The 23,018-nt window shown below is 51.9% G+C and overlaps 1 protein-coding gene across 2 annotated transcripts in view; it reads right to left on the bottom strand.

Annotated features, from left to right (window-relative positions):
• GRIK4 (glutamate ionotropic receptor kainate type subunit 4) overlaps positions 1 to 23,018 on the bottom strand; it is a 415,182-nt gene that overhangs the window by 160,219 nt on the left and 231,945 nt on the right. The window contains exons 4-6 of one of the 2 annotated variants that reach the window (XM_032359115.1): positions 14,032 to 14,196; positions 8,448 to 8,543; positions 2,336 to 2,433 (exon numbers count right to left, since the gene is read on the bottom strand). In XM_032359115.1, the coding sequence (XP_032215006.1) occupies positions 2,336 to 2,433; positions 8,448 to 8,543; positions 14,032 to 14,196 (359 nt within the window). The remainder of the gene's footprint in view (positions 1 to 2,335; positions 2,434 to 8,447; positions 8,544 to 14,031; positions 14,197 to 23,018) is intronic. The other variant, XM_032359116.1, reaches the window with a different exon arrangement.

The raw sequence follows: 23,018 nt of genomic DNA, 5'->3' as shown, positions 1-23,018 counted from the left end.
GCAAATGCATCCAACAGTCCCGTCCCCATCACCATGGAGGTGTGTGGGGAAGGAGAGGTGAGGCAGAACGAGCCGGCCACAGGGCTATAGAGATGTTAGCGGCATTTAAAGGAACGGACTCCTTGGTGAGAACTCCATTTCTTCTCCCTGGAGCGGAGGGGAATCAGTGTGAGCCAGTTCAGCCTCATAAAATATGAAAAAGAAATGCATAATCTGAACGGAAAGGAAAGGTTGTTCTGGAAGGGACATGACCAGACAAAGGAGGGGGAACCGGCTGGCCGTTCCCTGGGCAACATGACCTGGCTGGCAGGTCAACGGCACAGGGGCCAGAGTGGCAGGGTCGGGGAGATGGCTGTAAATCAGGGTCCCTGTCTCTCGCCTGAAATGCTAAACGGGGTTAAGGGAAACGTGTCAGCTAATATAAAACATCTACTGAAGCCCACGAGGAGGCCATTGTGGAATGGGGGTTGGGGGATGACCAGAAGGAATGGCGAGGCAGTGTGATGGGGGGTGGCGGGGAGGGAGGAGAAAAGAGGAAACGGGGGGCTGAAGTCTTAGCAACCAGACTCGGTGAGGATCCCAGCGGCTGCTGGAGTAACAGCCTGCCACAGATCTGAGTGCCCCGTGGAGTGTGGCAAGAAAGATTTAAATTAAACATCAGCTCCAACTTTCCGGGGCCGACGCCTGTGAGAAGGGGGTGGGTGGAGGGGGTGCGATGGGGGCCGAGGCTCCTTTTTTGGCCTGGGATGGATCAAGAGTCATCTTTCAGGACATCTGAGGGGCTAGGGATGGGGGCTGTCAACAGAGACCTGGCCCGGGCCAGAAAAGGGTCAGGGGGCCCAGCCTACAGGGCAGGGGCTCAGTCCTAAGGGAGCAGAACCAGCCACGGGACTGGGGTAGGGCTGCCCAGCACTTCAAAGCGCAGGTCACGATTCTGAAAGTGGTTTCATGAAATAGGGAAATTAGCTATTCTGCCCCAAGCGTCAGGGACTCTGGCCAAGCCTACGAGTCATAAAGAGAAGTGGTGGCGGCATCAAGGCGGTAGGTTCCCAAGTGGGTAGGATAGGGACAGCTTGCTCAGGCGGAGTCTGTCCTTCAGTAGGTTCTAGAATCAGAGCCTCCCAAAGCTAATGTTTCTGGAAGGCTGAGCCTCCAGACTCCAGGACAGGTGCAAGCTTGGTCCTTCCTTCCCCAGGCCCTCTGCCTGCCCTCCTCCCGGCTCCTGAACTCTCGCCCCCACCACCAAGCTCCATCTGTCCTCAAGAGACCTAGCTAGAAGGCCCTTGAGGCCAGAGAGAGGCTGTAGGGACACTCTGCCACTGTAACCCGGGGATTTCTGTGAAGGGGAAGACGGATAGAAGCTAGAAGCCAGGAGGATTCCAGCAATGAGCTAAACAACAAACAAACTTCTGAGTTTGTTTTCTCCAGGGGAAGAGGAAGGAGAGAGCTGATGGACCGGGGAGCAGGCTATTACTCAGAAACTCATCCCCGACTGCCTTTATCCCCCACAGAACTGGAGCCAGAGGAAACGAACTCCACACGGACACTAGAGAGGCTCCAGGCCGAGGGGACACCTGAGGAAGATTTCTCTGACTGAAGAAGTAAACACGGAAATTGGTGAATGGGGAAGAAGATTCTAGAGAATTTATAAGACAGAGGTTTCCAACTTTATTTTAGCAATAAGATGTAGCAGTCCCAAAGGCATTCTTTGCCAGAATCCCAGTGTCGAAACAAATAGTCTCAAAACTTCCTGGGGAGCTCAGACTCCCGCCCTCTTGGTGGCCCCTGGACCACTACCCCCCACAGCCTCTCCCCTCTCCCCACCACAACCAAGGGGCCCTCTGGGGACTCAAAGACCCAGAGGTCTTTGAGGTTTGAAAATCCTATTACAAGGGTGCCAGGGTGGCTCAGTGGGTTACGCCTCTGCCTTTGGCTCAGGTCATGATCTCAGGGTCCTGGGATCGAGGCCCGCATCGGGCTCTCTGCTCAGCGGGGAGCCTGCTTCCCCCTCTCTCTCTGCCTGCCTCTCTGCAGGCAGAGATATCTTGTGATATTTTTCTATCAAATAAATAAATAAAGTCTTAAAAAAAAAAAAAAAAGAAAGAAAATTCTGTTACAAAACCTCTCCTCTGTGTCCCTTCTACCCAAACCACCTGGAGAAAAGAAAGTGCCCAACAAAGGACCATTTCTTTTCAATGTTTGGTTGTTGTTGTTATTGGTAACACCGACCAGGCCCAAATGCGCTCTTCCAGACCTTGAGAATCTGTGATACTTTGGGGCCCGAGGCATAGGCTGCCAGCCTGCCCATGGCCCCCCAACCCCATAGGGCACTCACCTCCTTCTCCCCGCAGATGTTGCTGATGATGGAGCTAGAAGCTGGGCTGGACGAGGGTCCCAGGACAGCGACCACCCCCTTGGGGAGGATCTGACACACTGCAGCCAGCAACGGGACAGAGCGTGGACAGCGGGAAAGGAAACAAGGCACTCATCAGGTGGGACAGGGGCCAGGTGCCCTGCTTGGGTGTCAGGTTCAAGTCCAACCTTCACCTGTTGGACCCTCACCTTAAGCCCCGCCCCCACGTCTCCCCCTCCCACCTTCCCATCCTTCCAAACCCCGTGCCTCTCCTTTTCTGGACTAAGGGACTCCGGGACAGGTTTATTGGAGTTTATGGACGGTATTAAATGAGGAAATGGCCCAGGTTATGACAACATACGGCCACAGCCAACAGGGAGTATAAATTGTCTTGGCTGTCACTGAAGGACAGAGGCTAATGGCGGGAACCTGCAGACTCCATCCGGCAGGGTGGGTCCTGGGAGGCACAGCGAGGCACGGCTGCCACAGGGGTGGAGGGCCCCGTTCACGGAACAGTCACCCGCCGTGCAATCTGTTAGCCTAGCAAATGTAAAGAGGAAGGGGAGGGAGAAAGGCAGACAAGCAGGGGTGCAAAGGGAGGGCAGGAGGACGCAGACAAGAGAGGAGAAGTCAGACTCCGCTAAAGCCAAAGGGAGTAGGGGAGACATAAGAAAAAGAAAAGGAGAGGCAGAAAAAGAGAGTGAGCGGCAAGGAGGGGGTCTCCTGTCTCAACACCGCCTCTGTCACTCCCGTTCTCCTAGACCCCGCCGTGGTGCACCTGCTTCCCTGACTCTGGGGCTTCCCCGTGGAGAAGGAGCCCTTCCTTCCTCTACACTGGACATTCTCCTGTCAAAGAGCACCTCAAATGTCTCCTGCTCACACCTTCCCCGGCTCCTCTATGTGGAATTAATCTTCTCCCCGGGCTCCCGAGGCCCCTGGTCTGTCCCTCTGAACTAAGACACTTGCAAACGTGTCTGTTTCAGCTTATTGCTTAGGTGACTTTCAGCTCCCACCAGATTTCAAACCCCGTCAGGGCAGGAGCTGAGCCATCCTTCTCTCTGAACGCCCACTCCTCACCTCCTCAGTGGCCAGCACACGTTTTTATTAGGTGCCCAGCCCATATTCATTGGATGAATGAGTGGACAGATAGGCTGTGTGGTCAGGAGAGGAGGAGAGAATCTCAGATTTGTAAACACTAGCGACCAAGAAAGGAGGGACGAGAGAAGAAGTCGGAAGTTCTGACATACAGAATCTGTCATAATTCTCAGGACATACACTGTGATACTAGAACCCAAGAGTTGCCCCCAGGGGATATGCACTGACTTTCCCTGACATGCTGTAAGGCATTCCTCCCTGCAAAACTCAAAGCTTGTCTCTGGACACATTTTCTTCCTACTCACGTCAAGAGTAAGGCCGAGCCATTTCCCAGGTCAGTAAACTGAGGTTAAGGGATCAGTGCAAGTTTCCTCGCTGAGTCGGCCGCAAAGCCACCCCTGCTGTTTCTTCTAGGGTACGGTCCTCACCATTGGCTCACATGGCCACGCAATCTCCTTCATGGGGTACAGGCGGTGGGGAGAGCCTCAGAGTCCAAACCCTAGTGTTTACCACACAAATTGCAGATCTACAAGCTCTTTTCCCGGCCTGAGGCTTGGGCAGGGATCCTGCTATGCTGCGGAACTCGAAAGAGGCTGGGTACTGGAGGGGACTCATCCGTACTGTGTCAGAGCCATTCCCAATGACAAAGCCACGGTGAACAGGCCCATCTCCAAAGAGGGCTCTGCCCGGTTCAAGCAATTTCCCTGTAGGTTAACCCATGTGGTCTCAGCCAGCTTTGCTCTTACTGCCTGCTAGTCATCGGCCATCAGGCGACAACAGCTTCGGGGCTGGATCTCAGCTCCTGATTTTACCAACAAGGAAAGAGCATCCAAGGGATGTCCAGTGACTCCTCCCAAGTCACGCACCCCACACAGGTCAGAGCCAGTGTCCAACTTCGAGTGTGCCGGCCCCTTCCTGTCTGGTGCTCATTCTGTTCCCTTGAAGCTGCCCACCTCCCCGCGGCTCGCTTCACGCATCCCTTCGCACCCCTCCAGACCAGGTCCCCACCCCATTTCTTTCTACTGAATCTGCTTCCCAAGGTCATCAGGGACATCTTGGTGGTTCTCACCCTACTCTTTACAGCATTTACATCATTGTTGATGATGGCCTTGCTCCTTTGAATTTCCTAACACCAGCCAGCCCTGGTTCTTGCCTGCGTCTCTGGTCAGTCTTCCTCACTGCCTTTGTCAGCTCCTCTCCCTTCTCCACCTGCTAAATCCAGGTTCAATCCGTGCCTCCCTCTCCTTGGCAACGTCACCCTTGCCTTAACCTCCACTCTCGTCCCTGCCCAGGTGATCCTGCACTCTGACCTATGTTCTGGGTTACAGAGTCTCGTTCCAAACACCTGCCGGACATTGCCACAGGGACTCATCACATCCACGGCAGAGAGGGAGAAAACACAGTCATTTAGAGCGTGGACTGACGCAAGACTGCATGGGTTTGAGTTCTGGCTCTGTCATTTCTTGCTGTGAGGCCCTGAGCAAGCTACCAAACCTCTCTGGACTGCTCCCCCGTCATTAGAACGGCAATTCTAACAGTAAGGGGTGGTGGGAGAATTAAAGCGAATTGATAGACCCGAAGTGCTTAGAACGACATTGACATTCTACACAGCGTTCTTATGCCCATGCAACACGTGAGCCAGGTACTTAAAATCTGATTTGACAGTCATGCTTCTAGGAAGAAGATTCAGTATTTCCCTTCTTTACAGATGGGGAAATGGAGGTTTAGAACATTGACAGAACTTGCTCAAGGTCACAGGTAATACAGGCCAGAGCTGGGCTTGAACTCAGAGATTAGGCAACAAAGCCTTGAATCACTGCACTCCACCCCACTTAGCTCCATAAGCTCCCAGCGGAAGTCCCCTGTGACTTTCCCCTGGCTTCTCTCACTGAACCCACACACTGTACCCCACCGGCGGCTGGGTTCTGACCCCCCAAACTGCTTGCCCACCGTCCCCTCCTTTCCATGCCCATTGTGACTGTCCTAAGTCCGTCCCCTTTTGCCACCTGCCTCCTAAGGGGTTTCTCTCGTCTCCAGAATTCTTCACTTCCCACGCATTCTCCAGACTGTGAGACAAACTGTAAACCTAAAACATAGGTGTGTGGTAGCTGTAGGGCAGAAAGCTGGTCCTACTTACATCTGTGTTCTCTATACCTAGCAGAGGGCCTGACTTGGGGTTACGTGCTCGATAAAGAGCAGGTGAACCACACAGAAGCCTGCTCCACGTTTTCCGTGGGAAATTGGAAATAATCTAAGGGTCCAATCCTAAGGGAATACTTACCTAAAGTGTGGGTCATATACCCACATGAAATACTGCTTAGGTGTTTAAAATGCTTATGAGCGGTTTATAACAGTATTAAAAATATTTATGAAATAATATGAAAAGAAAGAAGCAGGGTATAAAATTATATGTAGAGAGATAGGAACGCTGCAATGAAGTAAATACAAAAACCAGTTATGAGCTCAGGAATGACCAGAAGATATTACAAAAGCCCACATTTCCTGAATGCTAATTATGGCCCATTCTAAGCACTTCGTACAAATGGACTTACTTAGTTCTTAGAACGACCTGATGAGGTTGGAACTATTACTTCCTTTTATGGATGAGAAAATAGGACAAAAAGGTTGAAGGTCAGAGTCAGGATTCCCACCCTCAGTCCCTGGGCCCGGGGTCAGCACGCTAAGCCCGGTATGGTGCAGCCTCCCATGGCTCATGAGGCTGGACGTTCATGGGGACTGCTGACTCGAAATGACTTTCTTCTCCCTTTTCTTCCCCTTTACTTTTTATAATGCGCATGTATTCCTTTCATAACTTGTCATAAGAAAAATTTCTTCTGAGAAGCAAGTAAAATCCAAATGTATGGGATCTCCTCAAGATACTACCTTTCCAGAACTTTCTCCCATTTTGCTTCTGGCTCCTTCACCCAGCTCCTTCCTACTTTCCTTCTCGAGCCTGTTCCCCGGTAGCTCTCCCTGACCCAACCAGGGATTCTTAACCTGCTGCCTCAGATCTGGGGGTAGAAGTCAGTGGCCTGTGAGCACTTTGGAGGGGGGAGAAAAATGACATCACTCTTTTTTCTCCTAACTGAACTCTGCCATTTCCTTCCATTTTGAACATAGGAAATAAACCACGGTAAGTTACCAGCACCTCTGACTTTGTCGCCAGCAAACATCACAAATGCTTTCCTGCCACCCTGCAGTGCTAGAGATAATCTTAGGAGATCGTTTTATTATTTCAAAATCAGGCTAGCCGTTGGACCTGTTGCTAGGCTTGGCTATTTAATACATTAATAAAGAAGCACATTTATTTATATATCATTAGAAAAATATTTTAACCGTATTTTCATGTAACTGGTTTCCTTGGTCATCCTATTTTATTTTACTCACTTTTCTGTGGGGGACCTGGGTGGCTCAGTCATGTGAGTGGCCGACTCTTGGTTTTGGCTCAGGCCATGATCTCAGGGAGTCTGCCTGAGATTCTCTCCCTCTCCTCTTGCCCCTCCCCTTGCCTGAGCATGTGCTTTCTCTCTCTCTCAAATAAATAAATAAATCTTAAAAAAAAGAATAGAAGCACTTTTATGAGAAGGAGTCCATTAGCACCATTAGCACCCCCAGACCATGGTCTAGGCCCTCTTTTACCCTCTCACTTGGAAAACTCCTATTGATCCTCCAGTGCCCAACTCAGATCTTGCCCCTAGGTAAGAAGAACCCTCCTCCTCCTTCTATGCACATCTCTCTGTGGCTCTGAGTCAGCCCTACGCTGGCGCTGTTGAGGCCCATCAGCTTCCCTGTTCTCTGAATTCTTGGCCAGCTTCCACCCCAAGCTGGCTCATTATGTTGTGCCTCAATAGAGAGAAGCTTCTCCTAAAAATAAATTCTTATAGAAGGCTAAAATCTCTTACTCCCATTTCCAAAAATCCAAAAGGCTCTGAAGCTCGATGATTTTCATCAAGTTCATTTGGTGGCAAATCTGATCTATTAAACAGATGTGAGGCTATTTATAGTATGTGAATATTTGAATACAGGTATGCTGGGGGGGTTCTGCCCCAGGCCCCACCTGGAGATGTTACTTAAGATATGGTGTATGCACCTCATGACTTTCCCAATATATGGAGAGTTCTGGATTCTAAAAACATCTAGCCTTGCAGGTTTGTGGACATGTGCCTTCTGTTCTCAGTGTCCATCTCCCATCTCCCACACCGGACTGGGAACTCCTTGAGGGCTCGGGTCGCATCTATTCGACTCTGGCAAAAAGGAATTGCTCAAAAGATGTTTGCTCAACTGAATTGAAATGATCCGCTATGCTCCAATCCCCGTGGCCCGAGGATTTCCTGGGGTCTGGGAATCACTCTCTCGTTCCCTAGGTTTGCTCTGCTCAACACGAATGGAAACTGTTTATGAAGGGCCTCGGCTCTGAAACTTTGGGGATCCAGACATCTGCGTGAGGGCCCTGAGCAGTTTGTGGGAGGGACAGGAGTGTGGGGGGGGGACACATTCTATCTCTGCCTCCCCAGGAGCCTGAAAGAGAGGGAATGGGGAGACATGAGTGACATTGCCATGGCAACAAAGTTTCCCAGCCACCGGAGGCACTAGAAGACAAGGGTCAGAGAAGGTGCTGGAATAAAAGACCACAATGGGGTGTGATAAGGGGGGGGGGGTGGATTTCTTCCCCTCAAGATACCAGCTCCAGCCTGGATCCCAAGTCCTTCTCTGATTCTTCCCAGGGAGAGGAAGGGTCTGGTTGTGATGCAGAGAGTACAGAGGGGTTAACCATGGGCACCACGGATTCCAGACCCTGTAGGGCAGGAGGGGCCTCCTGGGCTGGGGGGGGGGGGGCGGGCAGGCAGGGCACTTCCAGGGAGCTACTCAGAGCTCCCTGAGTCCCCGTGGGGGACAGGGCTCGCCAACGGGGGCTGAAAATGAGGTGGGCCAGAGGGGGCTGGGAGAACCCAGCATCCTTCCCATCACCTCAATCCACCTGGAAGAACTGTATCCTCACCTGAACCAGAGCCTGTGGGAGTGTGGTCCATTCTCAAACCCCACCAGAGAGCAGACAGTGGGCTGAATGGGGGGGGGGGGGTTGCTGATCCCCGAGCTGAGAAAGGGGACACAGGAGAGCGAGAATGTGAGACCTCTGCCCCTTCATGCCCCGTGGTGGGGTTCTCCCTGGTCAGAGAGCACCAACTGCCATCAGCCCCCCGTCACTAATGATATTCTCTTCCAAGCCCTCAGCCTGGTCGCAGACCACCATGAGAGCATGTACTGGGGCGTCCCGGGCGCCAGGCACCAGGCTGGTAGACACGCTAGCTCCCTGAAGCCTTGTAATCATCCCGAGAGGAGGATTCACTGTAAGAATTCCTCTGCTACTACTGCTACCGTGTAAAATTTATCAAGAGTTCACCCTATATCCGGCACCACTCCAAGTCTTACAAGTGCCTCATCTCATTTAATCCTCAGAAAACCAGGCTTCCTGGTTAAGCACCGGTCGGTTAAGCACCTGCCTTCAGCTCAGGTCGTGATCCCAGGGTCCTGGGGTTCTGGGATAGAGCCTGAGCCCCAGGGCTCCACGCTCAGCAGGGAGCCTGCTTCTCCTTTTCCCTCTGACCCTCCCCCTGCTCTTGTTCTCTCTTTCACTCTCTCAAATAAATAAAATCTTAAAAAAAAAAATTAAAACGTCTTAAAGAAAGAACTATTATTATTCTCAAATGCGAGGCACAGAAGGTAAGCCCAAGGTGCTGGTAGAGCCAGGATTAGGATCCTGGTGTGTCCAACTCCAGAACCTGGTCCCGGTCTACACTGCTAACCTGGGCTTCCCCACCACCCCACAGAACCTCTGTGCTGCAGCCACGCCCATCTGTCACTGTGTCCCAAGACACTGTGGCTTCCTGCCCTGATCCCTGCTTCCCTGCTCTCCACCCACTAAACATTTTACGGTCCCCCCCAGAGGCTTTACCTGACCACCGGCTACACCTCAGCCCTATTTCCCACCGTGCAGAGCTGAACCACACAGCAGAGCTACTTAACTTTATGTCACTTTTCGGATGTTTGGGTTTTAACCGCCTCCTGCTGAAGGCTATGAGCCTCAGTTTCCCCATCTGACCCCCAACCATGAGGTGGTTGGACAAGACGATTTCTAAGCACTGCATTCCAATATGTTTCTGAGTCCATACTGTGCATGCGTGATGTGGGGAGCTCAGAGAGTGGGGAGCAAGGAATACTTGTTGAGTGACTCATCACTACGCATGTGACTTTCTCTTGTGACTTCTCATCGTCGCCCTTTATGCTGCCTTGGACTTGTTCTATTGAACTGACAGGGGGATGCTCACCCTCTCGTACTAGAGGTGGCTCCCGGCCACCCGAGGTCACAGCCACGGAGCCTGTGAGAAGCTCGGGGAGCTCATGCAGGAGGAGGAAGCTTGCAGCCAAAGCTCCACACGCCGGGTTCCTCTCCAGGCACCCAGAGGCCACGTGGGGCCGGATAACCCGCGCGTTCTTGGAGTTTCCAGGGGAAGCCGTGTGGACAGCTGATAGCACGCTTGGCCTCACAGAGACAAACCTCGGCAGAGGCAAGCGGTTGACACAGAGGCCCCCCGCTTCTAGCTCTGCAGTAAATTAAACTTCAAACTGGCTTTGGCGGAAGCAGGTGCCTCCGGGTGTTTGGATGATAAGGGAGTGGGCACTCCGTTAAGTCCAATACGGCAGCCGCGGGAGACACACTGATCTATGGGACAGAGAGGGGGCAGGGCCCGTGGGACCCTCCCTGCAGAGAAGGCTGAGGTGGAGAGAAGATACAGTCGCTGGGAGGGAAAGGGCCAGGCAGGAAGGGGATGACCTCATGGGTGTTGTTCATCCCTCTTATTTCAGATCGGCGGGGGTGCGTGGAGAGAGTCAGGAAGCCAGACATCAAGAAGCCTGAGCCGATGGTGAGAGGAGCAGGGAGGTGCAGGGACCCGGTCTCGGGTTTGAGGAAGCTTTACGGAGGACCCCCGCTTTACACAAACCCACTATACGAACATCTAAGTGAACAAGATACAGTAGGAGGTGATTTTGTACTTGTAACTTTCCAGTGTCCGGGGCTGTTATTAATGACACCCCGTCTGGTACTTCCCACCTCCCAGCCTCGTTCTGAATCATCAGATGAGGAGGTGGAACTCGGGATGCCGGCGTCTTCAGTTGCTTTACACTTAGCTGTCTTGGATTCTTGAAATAGTCATTGTTCCCCTCGACTGATATTCCCTCCCCGAACACGAATCATGACAGCACGATTCGTACAGAGCTTTTGCAAATTCACCCATTGTTGCAAGGAGGTACCACTGTCCATTGCTGGTATGTTACCACCCCAACTTAGAGCAGCACCTCAGCTCTCCACAACCAAGAACATCACCGCCAGGGTCTCCTTGGTCCGCTGGAAGCAGAGTACCTGGCCTGGGGTGACAGGTGTGAGGTTGGGGTCGCTGTTCAGGAGCCCAGACTGACTCAGATCCTTTGAAGTTAATAATGCAAATTAGCCCTGGGCCCCTAACCTGGGGAAAACACAGCCCCGGATACAGAGCAGCAGCTGGCTTTGGGTGGCCCATGGCACTGCCCAAAGGCTCGACGCTGTCAGAGGCATCAAGCCCTGAGAACTGGAAAGAGAAAGGGGATGTCCAGTTATGATGTCCTCTCCCACCTCGGGAGGGGAGCTGACATGAAGACAGGCCACGTGGGGAGAGCTGGGAGGCAGACAGGGCTGCTGTGTACGGAAGGCTGAACTTTGAACAGAGGAGAGAGGCAGATGCGGGGGAGGAAGCCTGCTCAGAGGAGGTGGGGGGGAGGAGCCAACAGCCAAGTCCACAGCAGCTGCCTACAGAATGCCAGTCCCACGCCTGAAGCAAGGCGCCTCGCCGTTGTCCTGTGGTGTGCTCCAGAAGACCCCAGTAAGAGGTGTCACCATTACCCTCATTTTATCAGCGTGGAAACTGTAGTACAAAAGGGTCGGCGTCTTGCCCACTGTCCCATAGCTAATAAATCGTAGAGCTAGGGTTTAAAGGTGGCCCGTCTGATCCTAAAATCCATGTTTTTGCTCTTTGTAACACAGATGCCCCAAAGCAGGCGTCGTAGAGCTATTGTCCCTCCCTGATCCAGGGACCCCGTCTCCCTCCTCCTTCCCCCAACACTGCCACTGAGAAATCCAGTCCCCGCCTGGCTTCAGCCAATAGCACTTGCCCGTTCTCTCCCTTATTTTGGGAGGGAAATGGCTGGGCTGGAACCTTCCTGTGAACTATCTGGGTGGTATTTAAAATCCATTGTGGGGGAACAGCTCTGGCTTCAGATGAAAGGCCTTTGGGGTAGAAAGATCCAGAAGCCCTGTTTCTAACAAATGCTAATCATGCCTCAAACACATTGAGATGTAAAAGCTGAACCAAGGGTTACGAGCTCATAAAAATACTTGGCGCCTAAAAGAAGGGCATGAAAAAGATGCCCCAAAGCTCTCGAACGTGGAATAAAAATACCAGTTTCTTTTATTCCCCTGATTCATCTGGCTTAATATTTTAGAAGTATTGACTTTAAGAAGCCAGGCTGCCTGGGTCACCGGGAGAGGAAATTTACATGTGGTAAAGACCTCCAATCCCAGTGCACGATCTGTGCTCTCTGCTCCACCAGGGAAACCCCGAAGAACCCAAGAGAAGGAAGGGGCTCGGAGCTGGCTTCTGGAAGAACACTCTACAGCACTATCTAGGAATCTGGCCCCTTGTCAGAGACCTGTCCTTCTGGACAAGGAACCACCAGAGATCAGACGAGGAGATTCACAAGTTGTCATCACTGGTATTTCTGATCTCATTCAGAAGACGCAGAGAAATTGGAATCTTACTTCCATTGTGCTAGAATTTCATCTCTCTGCCAACGAGGATTTCTACCAGCTCCTTGCTGAATCCCCCAGGCCTAAAACAGAGTATAGCTGGTGTTCACTACATATGTATTACCTGATTGACTGAATAAGTGCGTGGCTATTTCAGGCACCTGTTCTGCCTCCATTCCCCCATTGGGACGAAACTGTGTCCACTGATCTGGCTGGTCTCACCAGTCCTGTCTATAGGGCAGGAACCCATCCTTGGTCCCTAAGCCTGGATGCTCATAGCTATTAGGCCCGTCTGGCCAACACCTGTGACTGGTGAGATCGGCCATGCAAGATGAGCAGGACCCAGCAGATCCTCTACCTTGGAAATGCAAACCAAGAGATGCTAACGGAAGCTGCCGCTGATGCACACACAGGGGAGAGACTGCGAGCCAGGGGACGGCGGCCTCTGTGTCTACCTTGTTCTCGGCACTGTCCCCAAGGCAGAGACAGGGCTTCTGTCTTCCTCCCTTCCTGCTCTGTCTGGATCCACAGGACACCCTACCTACTGCACTTGGGCCGGTGGGGTGTGTCTCTTCTCTCACAGCACTAATGTGAGATCAGAGCACTGCTGAATCCTCCTCTCCTGCCCCAGAAGACCAGCTGTCTCAATATATACCTGAGCAAGTTGTTTGTCTTTTTGTCTGTTTTTGCCATTGAGGTTAAAATGGGTGACAAAGGGAGGAGATGGGGTGGAATCTTAGGAAAGAGACCTAATCGCCTCTCCAGGCTGAGGGGCTCCTCTCCCTCCTTCTGCACCGGGGTTGTTCATGGCCAGCTCGGCTCTGAGTCACCGGCCCGCTGACTGGGGAAGCTCATCCTGGAAAGTTGTCAAGGTGAAGCCAGCAACACACCAGGGAATTCCAGGGAGGTCATGGTGGCCTCGGTGCAGCCTTGCAGCGTGAGCTCAGGACTCCAGGGTTCAGCACCGGCTCAGCCCTTGACTCCCTCTGTGGATGGGCAAGTTATTCATCGTCTTTGAGCTTCAGCTTCTCTTGTGAAGGTGGGGACAAGAACACTTAACTCTCGTGTTGGTAGAATTAAAAGCAGTACCCTGCACATGGTAGGGGCTCCACACGGGGGATCTGAGTGCCCTACTGTATATGTCTGTAAACCCCTGCAACTGACAGAAGATTTTGCTATATTTCGCATCCTTTAAACCCCACAACAACCTACAAGATTGGCAAAAGAGAGCCTAGCATTCCCATTTTGCAGATGAAGAGATTGAGGTTAAACAGGGATATGTAATTTGTCCAAGGTTACCCACAGAGCGGTCAAACTCCATCCCAAGTCCCACAGTGCTGCCCTCCGCACAAATAAGCAAGATAGGTGATCAGATGTGCGTTGACTAAGTGACCCCCCCCCAAGCTGGCTACACCCCTCTTTTCTTAATCACGCACAAGGTTTCATTCAGGGGTTTGTGTATAATACGTCCAGGAGATGAATGAATCCATAGATGAAGGAATGAATGAGTGTGTGAATGAATGAATGAATGAATGAGCATCCTGTCTTATTTCTACTCCACACACACTTGGCAACAACAACTGGGGATCTCCCCCAGACTGTGCCCTTCGGGGCCTGCTGGTGCATGTTTCTGCCCCTGTCCAGAAAATCTCTAACCACAGGCCTGGGGACGGGTGTAGCTCCCACTACCTCACCCCTCTTGCTAGCAGGGAAAGCAGAGGGCAGCCCTGCTCATTCTACGTACTGGTTTCTGCAGTCTCGTACTCGCTGTCTCTGAGAAGCTCAAAGATGTCCACTTCGACCTTGGCCTTGCCCAGCCTCTCAGGAGCGCGGTTGATGCGGTTCTTGGCCAGGGTGATGGAGAGCCGCTCCCCTCTGCTGCACTCCATGGGGTCATCCAAGATAGCAGCTGTGGGCAGGCAACCACACGGAGACAGTTGGTACCCTCTCCTGTTACCTTCTCTTTCTCCAGTCTCTCCTCTCCCCCCACTGCCACCTCTGCCAGGCATCTCCCCGCCTCCCCTCCCCTCCGCCTCCGTGCCGTTCTTGGAACTAGTCCAAAAGCAAGTCCTCCACATGCTGAGGGTCTTGGTTTGTAGCCATGCGCGGCCATGAATTCCAATGCTCCTATCCACCTCAGAAACCCCGAGATGTCACAGCAGGCCACCGGGGTCTATGTGTACCAGACCCAGATGTGGTGACATGCTTGGAGGTACGCCGACACGCACACACAGGTACACACGTGCAAAGGAAGGGACACAGGGGCCGTCCTTGGAAAATGGTATTCTGGGCATGTGCAGGACTCTCCCTGAGACAGGAGAGGGGGAAAGGAGACCAGGCATGACAGGGGGAGTCGTGGCACATTCGGCCGCACGCCAGCTCTCCAGGCTCGGACGCTGAGGAACCATGTCGGCTGGTGGGCCAGGCAGGGTCTTGGAACTTCTTTTCCTCCCTGAGCATGAAGAGTAGGAAGACAACCTCAGGGCCTTGGTGGTGTGAGGATTCAGTAAGATAATGTCTGTAAGCGACACATCACACGCATTTGACTGGTGTAACTTAAAATGAGTGGTTGGAGTCATTTAGTTCCATGAGCGGCCCATCTTCCAGAAGCAGCATTAAAGGTAAGAGTTCTGGAAGCCTAGAGACCTCTATTCAGATCCCAGGTCCACCCCGCAGCAGCTCTGAGACCCGTTCCCTCGCTTGTAGAATGGGGAGAGAGCCCACTCCTTGGGCCATCGTGAAGATAACCTGAAAGTCTGCGTGAGGTGCTTGGCACAGTACCAAAAGGCTCAACAAACCTAGCTCTGGGTAGGCTTCATTCTCTTGGTAGAGGAAGTCACAAGACTGCAAATCTCTGCAGATCTCTACAAAAACTTGTGCATATATGCTCGTCACAGTACTCTGCGTAACAACTCAAAATTTTGGAAAATCCAAGTGCCCGTCACCATGAATGAATAAGACCAATGTGGTGTGTCCATACAATGGGACAGTGTTCAACAAGACAAAAGAACGAAGGACTCACACGGGCCACCACACGGATGAACCTTGAAAACGTGATGTTAAGTGAAAGAAGCCAGACGCAAAAAAACACGGGATGATTCCATTGGTAAGAAATTTCCAGTAAGGCAAATCCACGGAGATAGAAAGTAGATCAGTGGTTGCCTAGTGGCAGTGGTGGGAAAACTGAGACAAATGGGGGGGTGACTACTAATGCGTACCCAGTGGTTCTTTTGGGGGTGCCGCCTCTGTGAATACACTAAAAACCACTGAGTTGTATGTTTTAAATGGGTGAATCATGTGGCATATGAATTACACTTTAATAAAGCTCTTACAGAAAAAAAAGAAGAAGAAACATCAAGCTTATCTTTCAGAGGTTGAAGGCTCAGAAGAGCGACATGGGGTATCGATCCAAATGGGTTTCGCCGACATGTGAAATCTTTGCGGCTGGCGTGGACAGAAGAGACCCAGGTCCCACGCTGTCTTTTCTGTACACCGCTCCCACACCTACTGTGACCCATTTTCCAACCCGAAATCCGGGACACAGAATATTACAAAGCCTTTCTCCCCCCGTGATGTGTGGATGTGTTTATATGCACAGCCTTGCTGGATGATAAAAGTCCCATTTCACTGACATCGGTTGGGCCACACGTTGGATAACAGAGACGCATCCCAAGACCCGCCATTCAAGTGGGCTTCTGGGAATTATGCAGCAAAATCCTCACACACCTGGAGTGATCACCACCTGTAAGAGTGGCCCAAAGAGCTACACATGTGTGATTGATGAGACTGAGGACACCCAAAGTAACTACCCAAGTAACCTCAGGAAAGTGAGACCAGGATGACAAGATTCCGCGGGAAGCAAACACCTAAAATATTGTGCTACGATGTGCCAGGAGGAAGACTCTAGGAAGAGAAAGGAAGTAGGGCAGCCTGTAGAAGTGATTTTTTTTTAAAGATTTTTTATTTATTTGACAGAGATCACAAGTAGGCAGAGAGGCAGGCAGAGAGAGAGGAGGAAGCAGGCTCCCCTCTGAGCAGAGAGCCCGATGCGGGGCTCGATCCCAGGACCCTGGGATCATGACCTGAGCCGAAGGCAGAGGCTTTAACCCACTGAGCCACGCAGGTGCCCTGTAGAAGTAATTCTTAAATGGTGTTCCTTGGAGGGCCCTGGGCTCCATTAGGAAGCAGAGGGAGAGACCACATGGGGGTCCGTCCCAAGCCCCCACCAGCTTCAACAAGCACACCTCCACACCCATCAGTTTTGGATACTGGGGTTCCACGGGAGACTTGATATGGGGGAAAAATGTTTCGCTGTTAAAAATAAAATAGAAGTCATTAGTCTAACCCTAAAACATAGAAAAGAGGCATCAGCAATGTCAGGAATTGGCATAACCATCACACACAAGTCATGAGAAAGAGGGACGGAATCCCTGACACTTGAGTTTTATGTGAACAGGCCCACATTTATCCCGTGACATTAGCATAAGTGCTGAGTGGATATGGGCTCACTTAATCTCTGTAATGACTCTGAGATGAGTGCGTTCCTCCTGTTATCCTCCCTTGGAGATGAGAAAATGGTCAGAGAGGTCAAGGGACGTGCTCACATTCACAGCGCTGGTGAGGGGGAGAGACGGAAGGTGACCCCAGGTCGGCCTCATGCAGACCCTCTACCCAGAACCAAGGCTTATCTTCCTTCTAGTAAAACTTGTCTTCGTCAGGATTTGCTGCTGAGAAGGGGGTGTACTAGGGAGGGGTGTCTTAGCTCAGGCTGCGGCCACAAAATACCATAAACTGGATGGCTTATACAGCAAACATTTCTTTCTCCCAGTTCTGGATGGAGGTGGGGGGACCTGAGATCAGGGTGCAGGCAGAATTGGGTTCGACGAGGGGCCTGCTTCCTGATTTGCGGACCTCTGCCCTCTCACATGGTCCTCATAGGGTGGAAAGAAAGGGACAACATTCTCTGGAATCTTCTAAGGTTCTTCATCCTATGGGCACAACCACACCTAAACCACAGGAGGCACCGCACACCCAATAGTCTGTTTCAGGGTTGTGTGCTCTCTTCTTGAACAGTGTGCACTGAGGACACGTGCCATGGACTAAATATTGCCCCCCATCACCTCCGCATTCACATGTCGAAACCTTAGCCCCCAACGCAACGACATTTCGAGACAGCGCCTTGAAGAGGTGATTAAAGTGATACGAAGTCTTAAGAGTAAGCCCTTGATCGGATAGAATGGGTGTCCTAAGGGACACCAGAGAGTCCTCTTTCTCTCCTACTATGTGAGGACACAGCGAGAAGGCAAGCCAGAAAGCAGGGTCCTCTCACCAGAAACCGAGTCTGCTGGCACCTTGACCTTGGACTCCCAGCCTCCAGAACTGCGAGAAATAAATGTCTGTTGTCGAAGCCAGCAAGGCTGCGGCGTTTTGTTATGGCAGCCCGAGCCGACAGAGATAATGTGCCAGTGCAAACCCAGATGTACGGGACGTCAGCCAGCCGCGGAACACCACAGAATCAACTCACAGAGTGTCACCGGACATACTTTGAGACAGAGGGAGCATGGCCAGGTGTGGAAGAGGGAACGTGGGGATTTTCTATTAAGGGGCCTAGGCGGTCCCCTGAGTACCTCCTTCTTCTGTCCCTCCCCACAGGGCCCAAAGAAGGGCTCTGCACTCCATCCAACCTCTGCGCTCTGAGTACCACTTTGCTTTAGATTTGGGGTTTTAGACAATGGTAACTCCTGTCTGGAACAGCCTCAACTGGATGGTTGGTTGGCATCAAATGTGTTGGGATCAGAATAATCAGGATGGTAACAGGAACCCAGATGCTGGGGCTGTGGACACAAAGGGTGAGAGACCAACTCGGGCCCCGTTAGGACACCAGAAGAACACGTTCCCAACAGGCGGTTACCAAGAGCACCTTGCTGTTTGGCAGTCCCCAACGAGGGGCCCCTGGGGTGGAGAGTAGTGTGCTCAGGACCGAGTGTGCCGTTGATGCTCCTGGCCGGCGCTCTGTCGCACATGCCCCGTGATTGCGTTGGCCAGGATGCTCCGAGCTCCCAGCCACTGCTTACTGAGGAGCAGTAGCACCTGGCACAGCCGCCATCCCCAGGACTGTTCTGCAGAGAAGTGAGCTAGGAGACACGGGAAGGTCTAGGGCAACAGCCAGGACAAGGCTGAGATGGGGACAGGCGATCAGGGAGCAGGGTCTTCCCCAGGTTTCCAGCTGTGGGGACTCATGCACAGTGATCTGTACATCGCAGGTCCTCAACAGGCCTCTCTTGCACCCAGGGAGCTGGTGACCCTCCCCACTGACATTGGGCTTTTCTTCCCACGAGCCAATAGCTTTACCTCCCTCCAGTTCTCTCTGAGTTCTAAAGCTCGTGCCAAGGAAAAAGCAGCCTCTTGACTCTGGGTCCACCTCTACCCTAAGGTCTTCTCTCCATGTTCTGGGCCCAGGCCTACATCTACTCTGGAGAGGATGCCTCCCTGGGGCTAGCAGGCCTGGCTGTGCCCACCCTAATCCTTTCTGGTTCACCCCGTGAGTGTGGCCATGATTATCACTCGCCTGCTTAAAGTCCTCAGGCCTCCCCATTATCCGAGGGTGGGTCCCATTTGAGTATCTAGGATGAAACCAGGCCCTCTGCAGTCTAGCTTCCCAATGCCCTTCTAGCTGGAGCACCCCCTTCCACTCACACAGCGACAGCACCCCCATGTTAGGATAAGAGCTGGCTTGCCTTCCCTCTTCCATGCCTTTGCTGACACCAGCTCTGTCCCTTATTCCCCTGAGACCCACCTCTTCCAAGAAGCCCTCCCTGACACCCCCAGCCCAATGCTCTCCTTAGGTTTCCCAAGAGACCACTCACACTGCCTTGGAGGGCTGTTTACCTTTTACATCTCTCTCTAGAATTTTCCTCAACTAGCTTGAACCTAAAAAGCTCAGAGTAATCTCTCCTTCCTTTGAAACTCCCAGGTTCCCCATCCCAAATTAATTCCCTCTTCCTTAAAACTCCCACAGAAATTTCTCTGTACCTTTCATTAGACACGAATCACTTTTGACTTTTTTATTATGCCTCTCTGTTTCTCCGTCTTTTCTCCCCGAGGCAGCCGGCTCCTTGAGGCTGAGGGCCGCGCTGATTCATCTCTGTTCCTGTACAATTCCAGACGCACGTGCAGGAGCCCTTAATGAATGGTTATTGAGTGAAAGAATAACGTGACACGGTGCAGAAGCACTCGCTGTTTGCTCAGGCAGAGGGCGGTCCCCCCGAACCAGTGCTCCAGGTTGCAGGGCCGCTGGGGTCCTCCCGGGCACCTGGGGGCTGGCACTTCTACTCTCCGCTCGCCTGGGTGAGCTGGAACAGGACTAGCCCCGACAGCCCAGCAGTGACACCTCAGGTTGGAAAATCAACCTCCCTTAATCCTTCGGATCTTCCAGAATCTCCCTCCTGAAGATTTCCAAGCACTCTGATAACTCTTAACTCTTAAAGGGGGGAATAAAGAGGTTTTACAGGAGAGTCTTGACAGGCAGGCTCCATTGCTCTTTTGTCAGCTCTGCAGCTCAGCCGGTTAGAGCCCTGTCCTAACAAGAAGAGACCCTTGGAGTTCCAGGGAGGCAGCCGGCTTCGCTCCTAGCCCGAGTGTCACCTGCACCAGCTTCCCCTGCTCACCTCTGAGCTCTCGTGTCCTTTTCTGTATCCCGGACTCCTGTGGGTCCCTGTCATCCCTCCTGCTGGAGAAAGCCACGCCACTGTGCAGGCCACTCCAGCCCAAACCCACAGCCTTCCTCCTCACCTGGGGGGCAACGCAGGACCACCCTCTGCCCTTGGCCTCGCCTGGCCCACTCCCTCTCACATTCTAGACTGTGTCTGCTGGGGCTGCCATCACAAAGCGGGGCAGACGAGGGGCGCTTAAACAACAGAAATTTATTTTCTAGGAGTCAGAGATCAAGGTGTGGGCAGGGCTGGTTTCTCCCGAGGCCTCCCTCCTCCGTTCTCTCCCTGCGGTCTCGGTCTCACTCGGTCTTCCCTCTGTGCACAGCGGTATCCTCATCTCCTCTCCTTACGAGGACACCTGTCATACTGGATTACGGCCCACCCTGATGACTTCATTTTAATTTAATTATCTCTTCAAAGACACTGTCTCCACGTGCAGTCTCACTCGGGAGGTGCTGGAGTTAGTACTTTAACATATGAACAGGAGAGATGGACACAAGACCCATCCCCTGGATTTTCACCTCTAGCCACCACCCAGCTCCCCCTCCCTCTCTTGTCCATAGAGAGGTTAATACGAAGCCACTTGCAGGGAACTGTCTATACTTTGTCCTTCTACCTCTTTTTTTTTTTTAATGTATTTATGTACGTATATAATCTCTATATCCAACATGGGGCTCGAACTCATGACCCCACGATCAAGAGTCACATGCTCTTCCAATTGGACCAGCTAGGTGCCCCTTTCCAACAGGCTCAGATCACGAGGGACCCAGTTCCAGGAGAGCCCTACCACACCCAGCTCTCCTCTCCCGACACCCTGCCGCACCATGCTTCCCTTCTCCCCTTGGCCTTCCAACTCTCCCCCAGACTAACTTATTCCCCTTCACGAGGACTTGCTCAGAGACCCAACATGGACCGTGCAGATCGTGTATGACCCTTAGGCTCGCCCTGCCGTCTTACCTTGAAACCAAACCAGACTTCTCAAGTGACTGCTCTACATCTCGCTGACTTGACTTCATCTCATATCCGCCCCGGCCTTCCGTCCCCACCGGCCCACTCGTGCTGTGCGTACAAAGTCACCCAAACAATCATCGTTGTGAAGTCAAGGGACACTTGGATTCTTCAATTCTATCTCTAGCCGGCATGATTGTTCGCCGTCTGCCAGGGGCCATTCCAGGAACATCGCGTGCGTTGCTTTAGGTAATCCTCACACAACCGTGCAACATACTGCCCCCATTTTACGGGTGAGAAAACTGAGCGAGGGGCAGGGTGAGCAACTTGGCCAAGATCCCACAGCTCTTAATGGCCACCTGGGTTCGGAGCCTGTGAGCTTCCAGTCCACTCGGTAGCTGCCTGCTGGTTTCCTCTGAACCTGAGTCCTGAGCGTCTGGAGTCCCGAGTTTGGAGTCCTTTGCCTGAGACCCTCAGCTTTGGAGGCTTCCATGACACGAAGCCCCTGGGGCTTTCCTCCTGCTTCTCTGCCCATTCTGTCAAGGTCTACTGACTCTAGCTGACCCTGCAACACTGGAGAGCTCCCAGGTCTGTGCACCGCCCTCCTCTTGACTCACTCCCACAGGCTGCCTAAGTGATCTTGACCCATCACTGCCGCCCACCTGCCTGAGGACATCTCCACATAAATGTTCGATGAGCATCTCAAATTGATTAAGACCTAAAGCCAACTCACCCTCTTCCCTCCTACGTTCTTCCTAAGTTTAGCTAATGAGAGCGCCGGCCCTCCAGGCCTCGTGGCCTTATCCCCATCCTTGACCTCCAACAGCTCTGGCTTTGCCCCTCACTATTTCCCAGCTCTGTCCCCTTTTCTCTCTCTCAGCCTCATGGTCCAAATTCAGCCCTTTCCTCTCAACTACTCAGCAGCAACCTCTTGCCTCTCACCTGGTTTTCCCACCAAACGTTCAGCCACCACGTGGCAGTCCTCAGTCATGCCCACACGCAGCTGCTGGTCACTGAAAGGCACAAACCCCTGCTTTTAGCTTTCGGTCTCAAAATAAATGGGATTCTTTGGTGTGGTACACAAGACCTGGCTCCCTCTCTCGAATCTTATGTTCTGCTTCTCTCCCATCCCTCTTTACTTTCTAGAAATACCGAAAGACCATAGCACCACCTAAACCCACACGCGTGCACGCACACGCACGCTGTCGGGTCCCTGGGCACTTGTACTCATGCTTCTCCTTCCGCCTTTGCACCGTGGCTCACTGACCGCTCTCATTCGGCATGAGTCCTCGGCTCAGACTTCTCCTCCTTCTGGAAGCTTTCTCTGAACACAGACGTTGCTCAAGGGCCACAAGGATGTACAGTCATAGAGCCCCACACATACTCTATTTCCAAATGATCAGTTTCATCTTTAACATCTCCTCTTTAATCTTTCTATCTCCAGTGCCTGGCACCCTGCCTGACAACAGGAAGCACTCCGTAAATGTCTGAGCCAAATTCATCTTGGCTTTTGAGGGATGTTATGCCAACTTCTATTCCTTCCTTCGAAATTACTACTCTGATCCATCCATACATGGCCAGCTGATTCTGACAAAAGCGCATTTAAAAAATGATATTTTCAACACATTGCACCGGAACAGTCAGATATCCATACATTGAGGAAAAAAAAAAAAAAAAAGTCAACCCCATCTTGTACCATACATAAAAATTAACACAAAACAGATCGTAGACCTAAGCGTAAAACCTAACATTATAAAACTTCTAGAAGAAAACTTTGTGACTTTTAGTTAGAAAAGATTTCTTAGAAATGTCTTCAAGAGCAAAATCGATAAAATTAAAAAAAAAAAACTGACAAAGTGGACTTTTTCAAAATTAAAAATGTCTGCTCTTCAAGAGATGCCATGAGCAGAACGGAGAGACAAGACACAGGCTGGGAGAAATATACAAAGAGCATATATGTGCTGAAGATCTTGTACCCAGAATATGCAAAGAATCCTTAAAACTCAATAATAAACCAAACAATCCAATTTTTAAAGTTTTTTTTTTTTTTTAAGTAATCTCTACACCCAGC

Source organism: Mustela erminea, chromosome 9, assembly GCF_009829155.1.
Source record: "Mustela erminea isolate mMusErm1 chromosome 9, mMusErm1.Pri, whole genome shotgun sequence".
Lineage (NCBI taxonomy): Eukaryota > Metazoa > Chordata > Mammalia > Carnivora > Mustelidae > Mustela > Mustela erminea.
Note: the sequence above shows the minus strand (reverse complement) of the source record. Positions and strands in the feature narration are given on the sequence as shown.